At 49.9% G+C, this 13725-nt stretch overlaps 1 protein-coding gene and 1 long non-coding RNA gene across 4 annotated transcripts in view; one reads left to right on the forward strand and one right to left on the reverse strand.

Moving 5' to 3' along the window:
- The window catches only part of FAM20A (FAM20A golgi associated secretory pathway pseudokinase), a 40279-nt gene that overhangs the window by 12156 nt on the left and 14398 nt on the right, over positions 1-13725 (forward strand). The window contains exons 2-3 of one of the 3 annotated variants that reach the window (XM_061393010.1): positions 10992-11129; positions 11713-11947. The exons of the other annotated variants lie outside the window; for them this stretch is intronic. Coding sequence (XP_061248994.1) covers positions 11910-11947 — 38 coding nt within the window. The 5' untranslated portion in view covers positions 10992-11129; positions 11713-11909. The remainder of the gene's footprint in view (positions 1-10991; positions 11130-11712; positions 11948-13725) is intronic. 3 annotated transcript variants of the gene reach the window in all.
- LOC133232976 (uncharacterized) lies at positions 1752-9128 on the reverse strand. Its single transcript, XR_009731548.1, has 2 exons — positions 4678-9128; positions 1752-4391 (listed from the first exon to the last, which is right to left on the reverse strand). It is a non-coding gene; the product is annotated as an uncharacterized LOC133232976 (long non-coding RNA).

Below are 13725 nucleotides of genomic sequence, written 5' to 3' on the forward strand. Positions count from 1 at the left end.
CAGGCTCCGCGGAGGGTCTATGGGAGAATCCGTTCTGCGCTGCTTCCAGCTTCGGTGGCCGCCTGCATCACTCCAGCCCCTGCGTCCCTGATCGCCTCGCCTCCTCTTTCACCTCTGTGTGTCTGTCTCTCTCCTATAAGGACGCAGGTTGTGAACTCAGGTGTGGTTGTCCAGTCACCCAGTCATATCCCCCCAGTGACCCCGTGGACTGCAGCACACCAGGCTTCCCTGTCCTCCACCATCTCCCAGAGTTTGGTCAAACTCATGTCCCCTGAGTCAGTGATGCCATCCAACCATCTCATCCTCTGTCGTCCCCTTCTCCTCCCGCCTTCAATCTTTCCCAGCATCAAAGTCTTTTCCAGTGAGTCATCTCTTCAAATCAGGTGGCCAAAGTATTGGAGCTTCAGCTTCAGCATCAGTCCTTCCAATGAATATTCAGGGTTGATTTCCTTTGGGGTTGACTGGTCTGACCTCCTTGCTGTCCAAGGGACTCTCCATTCCATCTGTGTCTGTCTCCTATAAGGACCCAGGTCGTGGACTCAGGACTCACCTGGATAATCCAAGACAGTCTCACCTCAAGAACGTTACTTACCTCTGTCATAGCAGATCCAAAAAAATCGGCTGGGGAGAGGCCAGCTGCTCCCAGCCCTTATTTTCCAAGTAAGGTCATGGTCACAGGTTTCAGAGGTTAGGGATAGGATAGGTATGAGCATTCAGTCATGTCCGACTCTGAAACCCCATGGACTGTAGCCCACAGGCTCCTCTGTCCTTGGGATTCTCCAGGCAAGAACACTGGAGGGGGTTGCCATTTCCTTCTCCAGGGGATCTTCCTGACCCAGGGCTCAAACCCGTGTCTCCTGTGGGTCCTGCATTGGCAGGCAGATTCTTTATCACTAGCGCCACCTGAAGGTTAGGTCATGGACATGTGTTTAGGGGAAGCCCCGCGAAGCCCGCTGTAGTCACGCACATCTCATGATGCCTAGGAAGGCCATGCAGCTGCCATTTTACTTTCAATTTTTAAAAGGATTGTTTTCCTGTTTACACAAAAGAGCACTTTATCATTTACACAGCAGATCTTGCTCTCTCTGCCAGAGCTTCTGATAGGCGTTGAGCAGCAGTGCATTTAGGATGAGACTCCGGGGGGTGCCTGGAGTGTGGTCGTCAGGGTCGTCATTCGGGACAGGGAAATAGATCTGCTAATTAACTGAACTTGGATGTGGGAACAAAGGCTCTTTATGAAGGTCTCAGAGTCAAACAGGACGGGCAAGGGAACTCAAGCCACCGGCCTCAAGCCACAGAGCCCAGACAGGGGCCAGACTACTGGGACAGCCCGCAGCCTCCTCGGCCGGTTCGCCTGGATCTGCTGTGACAGGCAAGCCAACGGGAGGTCCATACGTGAAGCCCACGTGCTGCAGAACGTGACCACAACACGTTTGGCTGGAAAAACACCAGAACAGACGATACGCCAGTGCTCACCTTAGGTATTAAAAAGCCATCAAGAAAGCGACCATCGGATGCTTAATTTGAGCAGTGTAACTTACCAGGGGCCCCTCCAGGTTAAACTCGGAAATGTGCACCCCAGGTAACTGGATGAGGTGGTGTTCTGTTCTGCCATGGGCTGTAAATCCGTCAAAAGGTCAAGGGAGGTCAGCCAAAAATGATGGGCTTGGATTTATAGCAGTTGATCTGCAGCCCTTCTTTTTGGTAGGAACTGAGCTAGCGCTGTTTAGGCCACTTGTGATTTGTGATGCTTAAAATCACTTTATCTGCATCTGTGACAATGCTTCGTTCTCACTCTCTGGGCGGGGGTGGGGGGCAGTTGCTGTGCCTAACACACCCCGTAATGTTATTTACTCTTTAAAGTGTAAATAAGCAAGCAGGTGAACAAGGCGAGAACCCTGGGCACCACTGGAGGTGGTCAGCTAACTCCTGTCCTTCAGGACAGCCTGCAAAGTGGCCCACTCGGAGAATCTGTCCTGTCCCTCCAACCCAAAGAGAGGCCCGGCCTCTTTCACCAACTCCTGCGTGACTTTCATCAGGGCTTTTGTCACGCCATACTGGCCTCTCGTTTACTGGCATGCTTCGGGTGCACCCTCACTGGACTGTCAGCTTTTCAAGGACGTGTTGAACTGAGTGGATGTAGCCAAACCCCGATCCCCAGAACACCGTTATCTTCTTTGGAAAAAATATCTTTGCTGAGGTATTTAATCGTCTTGACAGGAGGAGACCCGGCTGGAGTACGTGGGTGGCCCTGAATCCCACGGCACGTGTCCTTGGCAAGAGAAAAACAGAGTGAGCTTAGACACAGACAGGAAAGGAGATGTTGGGACCAAGAAGGCAGAGGCTGGAGGGACGTGACCACAAGCCAAGGAACGTCAGCAGCCACCGGAGCCAGAAGAAGCAAAGAGTGGGTCCTCCCGGAAGGAATGCAGCCCTGCTGACACCACAATCTCAAACTCGTGGCTCCAGAACTCTGAGAACACATGTCCGTAAAGCCCCCAAGTCTGAGTTGCTTGTTAGGGCTGCCACGGGAAACAGGCAGAAGGCTGGATGTTTGCTTGCTTCTTGGCCATATGACCCCAGAGTCTAAAATGCTGCTTGTGTACAGCAGGTGCTTGATAAGTGTTTCCAAATGAGTGAAGAAGGCAGAGCACTGAAGAACTGATGCTTTCAAACTGTGGTCCTGGAGAGGACTCTTGAGAGTCCCTTGGACTGCAAGGAGAGCCAAGCAGTCAATCCTAAAGGAAATCAACCCTGAATATTCATTGGAAGGACTGATGCTGAAGCTGAAGCTCCAATACTTTGGCCACCTGATTTGAAGAGATGACTCACTGGAAAAGACTTTGATGCTGGGAAAGATTGAAGGCGGGAGGAGAAGGGGATGACAGACGATGAGATGGTTGGATGGCTTCACCGACTCAGTGGGCATGAACTTGGGCAAACTCTGGAGGATGGTGAGGGACAGGGGAGCCTGGTGTGCTGCAGTCCATGGGGTCACAAAGAGTCCGTCACGACTTGGCAACTGAACAACAAGAAATGAGTGAATACATGAGAACTCCAGAGGCTTTGTGGTTGGGCAGCTCTGGGTTTAAATCCTGACTCTGCTACATAAACACTGGGAGACCTGAGGCTCATTTTCTCGGTTTCCTGCTCCGTAAAGTGGGCCGCAGACATGACCCAGTGGGCAGAGGGCAGAGTGAGGTCTCCAGGGTAAGGCACGGGGCAGAGGGCCTGGCTCCCGCCGCCCTGAGTCAGCAGCAGGTAAAGCACCACCAGTTGGTTATTGCTCTGCGTTCCGTGTGGGTGATTTGATTTCCATCAACAGCCCACCATATTCATTAATGTTTAATGCCTGCTTGGGTGCACGAGACACGAGAAGCAGGATCTGCGTTCTCCAGATGCCAGGAAAAAACCCCGGAGCTTCCAGCCCAGCCCTGGCCTGCCTCAGCCTCTGCTGCTGCTTCCAGAGAGAAAATATGCATGTTCATCTCTCCATAGTCACTGTGATATCTAGAGCTTACCGAGGGGGAAAACACAGACGGGGCATCTGCAATTAGTCTACCTACCTCAGAAATTACAGGGCTTCCCCAGTGCTCAGTGGTGAAGAACCCGCGTGCCAATACAGGAGACCCAGGTTCAATCCCTGGGTCAGGAAGATTGCCTGGAGAAGGAAATGGCAACCCACTCTAGTATTCTTGCCTGGAGAATCCTGTGGACAGAGGAGCCTGGTGGGCTACAGTCCATGGGGTCACAGAGTCAGCATGACTGAGCGACTGAAAGAACAACTCCAGAAATTATATGCGCCCCCCCACACACACACACGTGCACACACACACACACATGTACACACAGGCACACATGTGCTCGCACAAGTGCACACACACATACGCACACACACACCTGGGGAAAGCCATTAGCTGATGTTTCTCACTGACTTGGCAGAAATCCTCCTTTTCCTCTTCTCTTTTTTTCACAAAGCACTTATCAAGCCAGTTCAGTAGGCTGCTCTTGCCTCACTGGGGACCTTTCCCTCTGACCTTGAGCTGGTGGCATTGAAAATGGGTGACAGCCATTCTGCACAGGTGCAGGGCTGGCCCCACCCCACGGACCATCACCTTGAACCCTCAGAACCGCCCGCTACGAGAGGCACTGGTATCCCCACCTTCACACGAGGATGGCCGCTCAGACAAGCTGGGTCTCACCGGAACACGGATGTCAAAGGCCGTGGTGCAACAGTGATGGCAACTTTGCCTTGCGTCTCAGGCTGGGTCCTGGAGACAAAGCTGAGATGCCACCGGAGCGCACTGGTGGGCAGCAGTCAGCGTCCCAGAGGCAGGACGGCCAGTACCGCGTCCAGCTCTCTGCTCTGGATGCAGAGAGCCTGTGCGGTCCTGCCAGAGAGGAGGTTGTCAGTAAGCAGCAAAAGCTTTGGAAAGAGCCGAATTCATCCGCCCTTATACTCCACAGACCTGCTTTGTATGGTTATACTGTAATTTCTTTGTTTTTATAACCGAGGGTGAAAGCGTTACTGGAATCTCTCCCCCACATTCTGACTCCAGGCTGGAGTCTCATCACACGTCTGCCGCTTCTTAGCCGGGCGACCTTGGAGAGTTCACCTGTGCTGCCTTCATCCGGGCCCCATTTCTTTAGGGTGGATGGAGTAACAGTCACACTGACCTTATAAGCAGTTTCTGGGAGGAGTCCACAAGTAAAAGTTGCAAATTGCTTCAGACAGTGCTTGACAAAAGGACTGATGCTGAAGCTGAAGCTCCAATCCTTGGGCCACCTGATGCGAAGAGCCGGCTTACTGGGAAAGACCCCGATGCTGGGAAAGACTGAGGGCAGGAGGAGAAGGGGAACACAGAGGATGCGATGGTTGGATGGCATCACCCACTCAGTGCACATGAGTTTGAGCAAACTCCGGGAGACAGTGAAGGACAGGGAGGCCGGGCGTGCTGCGTGCAGCCTATGGGGTCGCAAAGAGTCGGACACGACTGAGCAACTGAGCAAGAACCATGAATAAAACCTGCACAGTGCTTCAGGCAGCACTGGACGCGATCCAGGAGTGAGGTGAGGGTGAGCGATCGCCTTCCTTCATTCAGGCCTCTTGGCCCAGTCGGGGTCGCTGCTCCTCTTCCTCCTGATTTCTGTTCTCGTGACCGCGGTCCTCGTGGTTCTCCGCCAGGGCTGGCCTCTGAGCGCCCCTCCCTGAGCTGGTCCCCCGCCCTCCGTCCCCTCCGGCTCGAGCCCTGACCTCTCACCGTGAACCAAGCCTGAGCCGTGACTCCGGGAGGTCAGGACGGGCCGGGCCAGTGAAGCCCGAGTGGAAACACAGGGTCTATTGCGACACCGCTTCCAAGGAGGAAGTGATTGTATTTCAATCAGGAAAGAAGGGGTTTGTGTTGGGAAATCAGCCCAGTTAGCAAAATCTCAGTGAAATCTTGGTACAGTTATTACTTTCTCAACAGAAAACAGACCAGCGGATTCAGTGTTTCCACCACCATCCTGATGCTTAAGAAGTTTCTATCAGCATTCTCAGTGTGAGTGTGTGTGTGTGTGTGTGTGTGTGCTCAGTCCTGTCCAGCTCTTTGCAACCCTGTGGACTGTAGCCCGCCAGGCTCCTCTGTCCCCGGCGTTTCCCAGAATACTGGAGCGGGCTGCCATTTCCTCCTCCAGGGGATCTTCCCGACCCAGGGATCAATCCCAGAACTCTCGTCTATCCTGCATTGGCAGGCGGGTTCTTTACCACCGCACCAGCTGGGAAGCCCTAATAGCCTCGATATTCCTTGCAAAGCCTCACGGTCTGTGCGGCCTCCGTGGGAGAGCAGAGTGGTCTCGGCTCAGAACCGTGGTGTCAGGCTCCCCCTTTTCACTGACTCTGTCGTCCGCTCACCTATGCGGACCTTCATCTCCTCCCGTGTAGTTTGGAGAAATGTAGTTTGGTCCCAGGACTTCGGGGAGTTAGACTAAGACAATGCAGGGGGGAAACCCCAAAAGCCATTTGTAATAAGCTCTTCAGAAACGCAGGTGTAAGAGCGTTCAATAAAGTGATGCCTCCGATGCTAAACAAGCGCCCGAGGCTGGGGGCGGAAGCCCCAGAATCCACGTGCCCCCAAGTGGGTCCCAGCCTCCTCGCGGCTGGGAGCCGGGAGGCCCGTGGGCCAACTTCCAGCCCAGCCTGTGGGCGGAACTTCACAACGTCACTTCCTGGCCAGAGCCTTTAAAAGCTGGGGCTTCCCAGGTGGCGCTAGTGGTAAAGAACCCGCCTGCCAACGCAGGAGACATAAGGGACTAGGGTTCAGTTCCTAGGTTGGGAAGATCCCCTGGAGGAAGGTACGGCAACCCACTCCAGTATTCCTGCCTGGAGAATCCCATGGACAGAGGAGCCTGGCTGGCTAAGGTCACAAAAAATGAGATACAACGTGGGACTGACTGAACAGCAACAAGAAGACAAGGAAACAGAGTCCGCCACCTTCTTAGAACAGGGGTGGGTGAAATTCCACCCGAACAGAAACCATATCCGCTTCTCAGCAGGCCACCCTCCCCCACAGGTCACTTCTTGGGCTGAGGAGGAAAGGAGACCAATTATCCTCTCCGTGGGGAAATCAGATGGAAAAATAATACATGCAAATCAGCACAGTGCACAGGCCAAGGGCTGGGGAGAGTTTAACCTGCAGGGAAGCCGCAGGGAAATCTGCCTGCCAACCATGGAATTATGCGACCCCCCTCCAGAACCCCTAATTCATATCCCTCTCTACTGGGGCAGCCAAGGCCTGGGTGACAGGCGGTAAGGCCAAGTTCAAACACTGTTGAAAACAAGTATATTTGGGTCACCGTCTGTTTATTGAAGGATCCAGTGTTTGGGTCTTTAAGGCACTTCTTTTTCCTTAGTTCACTCTGAGCACTGCCTTTAGACTTAAAGTTCTGTTTTCTGCCCTTGGGAAATGGTGAAATAGCCATCCAATGTCAGTGTCATTGGTTTACTGTGTGTGTGTGAGAGAGAGAGAAACATTTATTTGTTTATTTTAGGTCTCACAGTCAGAGGATGAAAAAAGCCAAAATTCAGCATTGCCTCTTTTGCAAGTACCACGTGTGTTGCTATTTTATCCATATGCTTGCTGGGTTGGTACAAGCGGGACAGCTAAACAGCTGCTGACTCACACTTGTCTTTTTTTAAACAATTAAATAATATTTAAATTTTTGCTGGGCAGAGTGTGCAGGGGGAGGGTAGCAGAGCCTGAGGAGGGTTTTAGGCTGTGTATGGAAAATCTTGAGTTTCTCAGAGTCCAGAACCCATCACAGCAATTTTCAGGTCGTTATCAGAGGATTAAGTGCTTCATTTGCTCATGATTCTGTGGCTCCGGGCCAGGGCTTCTCAGCCTCAGCACTGCTGACATTTGGGGAAGATGATTTTCTGTCTTGCTGGGCTCAACAGAAAATTAAATAAAATAGGAGAATGCATTGCAGGATGTTTGGTAGCGTCCGTCAGCACTGCCCCCACCAGCCGTGATGCCAAGATGTCTCTCAGTGGTGCCACCCACGAGGGGTGCGGTTGCCCCTAGTCGAGAACCTCGGGTCTACACCACGGAGGTGGGATCCTATGGGAACGTGTCGTTCTCAGCCGTGGGCCCTCCGCTCTGTAAACGGTCACACTGGGGTGAGAGTGAGGGCTCAGTGTTAATGTTTGGTGTTTCTCAAAGTCCATCGTGCCCATACAGAATCCAGGGCATGCCCTCCTGTGCTCGGAACGGAAAGGTTTAGGAAGTGCCTCCTGCACAGGAGGCCTGACCGCAGGACTTCTCAGAGCCTCGACTGTCTTTGTGTAACTGAGACTCTCCCTGAGAGGTTACGCTTTGCAACTCTTTCCAGTTTTGCTTGCATGGAGCAAGTGATGTTTGGTGGTCACTTCGGTGCTTAGCTCTGGGCCCAGGACCAGAATCTGGGAAGCTTGGCCCAGCTGGAAGCTACCTGCTAGTTCCCTGCCTCGACTCCAGGGATCCCTCGGACCAGAGATCATGCTGCCATCTTCTCCAGGGTGTCCAATCTACTGTCACCTTCGGCGACAGGTCTGGAAGTTGTTGCTGGGGTAGAGATACAGGCTGCTCACTGAGGCCAGAGTCCCAGCTCCAGGAATGTCCCTCTAGGCTTGCCATAGCATCCAGCTCATTGTGATGGGCCGCCCAAAGTCGGCAAGGTCTGCTGACAAGGGCCAGGACATGGTAACAACCTAGGTGTCCATCCACGGGTGAATGGATAGAGAAGATGTGGTTTATACAGTGGAATATTAGCCTTTAAAAGGAACGAGGTCTTGCCATTTGCAGCAGCATGGGGGGGACCTGGAAGGTGTCATGAAATAAGTCAGACTAAGTGAGATAAGCCAGACCGAAATAGAGATACTGTGCATCATTTATATGTGGAATCCTAAAAAAATACAACGAACTAATGACTATAGCATAAAAGAAGCTTCAGTTCAGTTCTGTTCAGTCACTCAGTCGTGTCCGACTCTTCGCAACCCCATGAATCGCAGCACGCCAGGCCTCCCTGTCCATCACCAGCTCCCGGAGTTCACTCAGACTCACGTCCATCGAGTCAATGATGCCATCCAGCCATCTCATCCTCTGTCGTCCCCTTCTCCTCCTGCCCCCAATCCCTCCCAGCATCAGAGTCTTTTCCAATGAGTCAACTCTTCGCATGAGGTGGCCAAAGTACTGGAGTTTCAGCTTTAGCATCATTCCTTCCAAAGAAATCCCAGGGCTGATCTCCTTCAGAATGGACTGGTTGGATCTCCTTGCAGAGTCCAAGGGACTCTCAAGAGTCTTCTCCAACACCACAGTTCAAAAGCATCAATTCTTCGGTGCTCAGCCTTCTTCACAGTCCAACTCTCACATCCATACATGATCACAGGAAAAACCATAGCCTTGACTAGACGGACCTTTGTTGGCAAAGTAATGTCTCTGCTTTTGAATATGCTATCTAGGTTGGTCATAACTTTCCTTCCAAGGAGTAAGCATCTTTTAATTTCATGGCTGCAATCACCATCTGCAGTGATTTAGCATTATGGCATTATATGACTCACAGATGCACAGAACAGACTGGGGTTATCAGTTGAGGGAGGAATATAAGGGGGTGGGGCGGGAGGTAGAAGCTATTGGGTGTAAGATGGGCTCAAGGCTTCCGTGGACTTGTCTTGGCCTCAAAGACACAGGGATAAATGCAGTGGGAGGCAGGGGAACAGAAGGGGATAAGGTGGGGCTGTGCTGTTTGTTGGCATCTGCAGGATGGAGCAGCAGGGAGACGTCCCGACCCGTTTATGAAAAATCACAGGATTCATTTTATTTTAATTGTAGTGAAGTATAGTTGATTTACAATATTGGGTTAATTTCTGCTGTACAGCAAAGTGACTCAGTATATATGAATATCAGTTCAGTTCAGGCGCTCAGTCATGTCCAACTCTTTGCAACTCCACGGACCACAGCATGCCAGGCCTCCCTGTCCATCGCCAACTCCCAGAGTCTGCTCAAACTCATGGCCATCAAGTCGATGATGCCATCCAACCATCTCATTGTCCTCTGTTGTCCCCTCTCCTCCCGCCTTCAATCTTTCCCAGCATCAGGGTCTTTTCCAGTGAGTCAGTTCTTCGCATCAGGTGGCCAAAGTATTGGAGTTTCAGCTTCAGCATCAGTCCTTCCAGTGAATATTGAGGACTGATTTCCTTTAGGAGGGACTGGTTTGATGTAAGTTACTCAGTTTATATATATATATATATATATGTTGTGCTTAGTCAGTCGTGTCTGACTCTTTGCGACATCATGGACTGTAGCCCACCAAGCTCCTCTGTCCATGGGATTCTCCAGACCAGAATACTGGAGTGGGTTGCCATGCCCTCCTCTAGGGTATCTTCCCAACCCAGGGATCAAACCCAGGTCTCCCACATTGCAGGTGGGTTCTTTACCAGCTGAGCCACCAGGGAAGCCCATAGATACATGTTCTTCTCCATATTCTCTTCCATGATGGTTTACCCAGGATATTGACTATAGCTCCCTGATGTCAGGGATTTCAGTGGAGAGCCCACCAGACTGCTGAGGGGCATTTGGAGAGAATCCTCTGTTCCAGATAATTCTGTCTTGGGGACATGCAGCCTGCATGGGCCCAGTGGTCTCAGAAATAAAGTGCATTTCTGAGGCAGGTTGCAATCAAGATGTATTTCTATGTTATGTATGAAATCTTATGTATGTATGAAAAAAAGGTTCTAGAAATTTGTTGACATCCTTTCTCATTCCAAAGAAATAGTCACTCATGCCTGATTTTGTGATCACAGTTTTGTACTCTTTTTCTTAGAAATTGTCTTCCAAATATATAAGCATCAGGTCCCATTAAACCTGGATCATTCTTATTCACAAGAGAAATAGGATAAGAAAGAGGAAGGTATTTCCAAACTTGTCACCACCCAAACAAAATAACTCTGGGAAAATGTTCTTCCTATGACCATTGTCAAGGATAAGAATATTGAAACAGACAATATGGATAAAACAGATGCACAGATTTAGGTAGAAAGCCAAGTCTCTCAGAGGCTCACCGTAATGCTTTTATAATTTTCTTTATGGCAGAGTGCTTTTGGAAATTCAGGAAATGAGTAAGATAATAAATAAGTCAGAAAGTAACTTTGTGCGTTCCCATCCAGCAGAGATAGAACTCTAGGGTGACAGTGTGACCCCTGTATTCCAAACATTTTTCCCCTTGAGTTTTTTGATGCTAGTATTTTGGAGTCTGATGGAGTTTTTGCAGCAGGAAAATTGTTCGGGCATCCAAGGACCAGTTATTTATAGAGCATTTCCTGCACGCAGAGCACTTTGTCAAATACTAAGATGCAAAAATCTTAGGCAGGTTCCTGCCCTCAAAAAACGTAGAGTTTAGTTGGGAAGAAAACACACGATGTGGCTCTGAAATCTTTCCCTGGTGCCCCCATCTCCCTCCCAATGCGGCCACACAAGGACCATGGAACTGTTTCCAGCAGAAGGAATTTGCCTGAGCACCTGCCAGCCTCTCCTGCCTCCCTCCTGCTGTTCAGGATCTTACATGCGGATGGTCTGGACTCTGTGAACCTCCACAGATCATCTGTCCTGAGCCAGGTGATGGGGTACTTCTGCACCTGACTCAGCATCTTCCAAACATGCTGGGGAATGAACAGAGCGGGGCAGGGCGGGGACACAGTAAATTAATTAGAAAATAATTCATGGATAATCACCAGATTCCTCCCTAGGGGACCTCAGTAAAGCAGAGAGGATGTCACTTCTCATCACTGCTTCGTAACCAGCGAATGTAGCAAAATATAAATTCTAAGTCATGCAGTTGAAATAGCTCTGCTGAGAGGGCTTGGCACCCTTGCTCTTGGCAGGGAACATGCGTCCAGATGCCAAAGAGAGACTGGTTATTTCAGCAGAAAGGACAGAAATTAATCCTCAAGATCAGTTCAGGCTGTCCTGACTCAGGAGAACAGAGAAATTTATGAGATGATACAGTCAGAAAGAGGGAAGAGTGGCAGGCAGGATTTCAGGGAACTTTAGCATCAGAGCAAACCTACGCTATCCGAACAGCATGCAGGTCAGCTTCTCCTGAGTAAGCCTGTGATTCCCACTAACTGTCTTTCCAGAAAAATACAGAGGGTAGTTCTCACTGCAGCTGAGATAAGGAGCACATTCATTCATTCCCCAGGGATTTGTCAAGTACCTGTTACATACGGCAAGGACACCAAAAGAGATGGGAAGTGTGTACAGATTTGCAGGCTCGAGAGAGAAGCTCACATTCAGCTGTACAACTGGAAACGCTTCAAAGAGGACATTCCTAGGGAGTTTGGCCCTGGAAGCTGGAGAAGAAAACGCGGAGGCGGGCATTCCCACGGGAGAAACAGCATGAGGCGGGGAGGAACCATCGCAAAGGCAGTTTTTGTGTGCGTCAGTTGTTTAATTGCAAAATTACAGAAATACGTAAAGTAAAAAGTGGAAGTCATTCCTCATCACCCCTAAGGCCAGCTATCACTAATGTTTGTGTACTTGTCATGCACAGCAAATCGTCTGTGTTTATATGTGTATGTAAACAATATTTTTAACAAGAACAAAAACATGAGATCCACTCCACAAACTGTGCTGAAATTAGAAATTCTTCCATGTCACTAAATACAGAGCCATCCCTGTAATACCCTATCACAGACGCTTGTATTTTCTCCATTTGTGTAGTTATAAACAACACTGGGTGTTTAGTCACTCAGGCGTGTCCAGTTCTTTTCTACCCCATGGACTGTAGCCGGTCAGGCTCCTCTATCCATGGGATTCTCCAGGCAAGAATACTGGAGTGGGTTGCCATGCCCTCCTCCAGGAGATCTTCCCAACTCTGGGATCGAACCCAAGTCTCCTGCATTATGGGTGAAGTCTTTCCTGTCTGAGCCACCAGGGACACACAAACAGCGCTGTAGTGAACATCTGTGAACACACTTTCTTGCACACTTGTGCAAGGTGGATAAGCTGCAGAAATGAAATTGCTGAGTCAAGGGGTGTGTATGTGTACGCTCAGTTGTTCGGTTGTGTCTGGCTCTTAGCTTGCCAGGCTCCTCTGCCCAAGGAATTTTTCAAGCAAGAATACTGGAGGGTTGCCATTTCCCACTCCCATAGATCTTCCTGATCCAGGGACTGAACCCTGGGTCTCTTGTGCGTCTCCCACATTGACAGGCAGATTCTTTACCACTGAGCCACCTAGGAAGCCCCACTGAATATAATTCTGAAATGGAAAATTGCCCTCTGCAAAGATGTGCCAATTACACTCTCATCAATAATGCAAGAAAGCACTATAATAATGCTATTCAATACGCCTGTTTAAGCCCTTTTAAGGTTTCCATTTTAAAAGTGTTTTGTAATTGTAAAGTTTGTGTAGATAACCACACAAGTTGGGCTGTATAGGAAAACTATTGACAAGAGTGTAAAGCAAGTTTCCGGACAGTGCGGATGTTATGTCATCAAATCCATAAGAATAAAAGTGGAGAGGGACAAGGGAAAAAACACTGGCCACATCAGTTACCTCTGGGGACGGGAAGTCGGTGAACAAGCAGACATGAATGGAAGAGAGGGTTCCGAAATTTAAGATTTTGAACCATGCAAGTATTTCCTATTCAAAAGTAAAGAATGTTATATATATTTTTTAAATCTAAAAGAGGTGCTGCTTCTTCCAGGAAACAGTTTTCGTGGAAAATTCCAGTTCTGCAGAAAAAAAGGAGCAGAGTGGTGTTTCCTCCTTCCCTCAAGGTCACGGGACTTGTAACCCAGGTTTTCTTTTTATCGATGAAAGCAACATCTGTCAGTACTTCGTGCTTTGTTTTTTGGTATCTACTTTCAGATCAGATCAGTCGCTCAGTCCTGTCCGACTCTTTGTGACCCCATGAATCGCAGCATGCCAGGCCTCCTTGTCCATCATCAACTCCCAGAGTTCACTCAAACTCACGTCCATCAAGTCGGTGATGCCATCCAGTCATCTCATCCTCTGCCATCCCCTTCTCCTCCTGCCCCCAATCCCTCCCAGCATCAGAGTCTTTTCCAGTGAGTCAACTCTTCGCATGAGGTGACCAAAGCATTGGAGTTTCAGCCTCAGCATCAGTCCTTCCAATGAACACCCAGGACTGATCTCCTTTAGGATGGACTGGTTGGATCTCCTTGCAGTCCAAGAGACTGGCAAGAGTCT

Source organism: Bos javanicus, chromosome 19, assembly GCF_032452875.1.
Source record: "Bos javanicus breed banteng chromosome 19, ARS-OSU_banteng_1.0, whole genome shotgun sequence".
NCBI classification, from domain to species: Eukaryota; Metazoa; Chordata; class Mammalia; order Artiodactyla; family Bovidae; genus Bos; species Bos javanicus.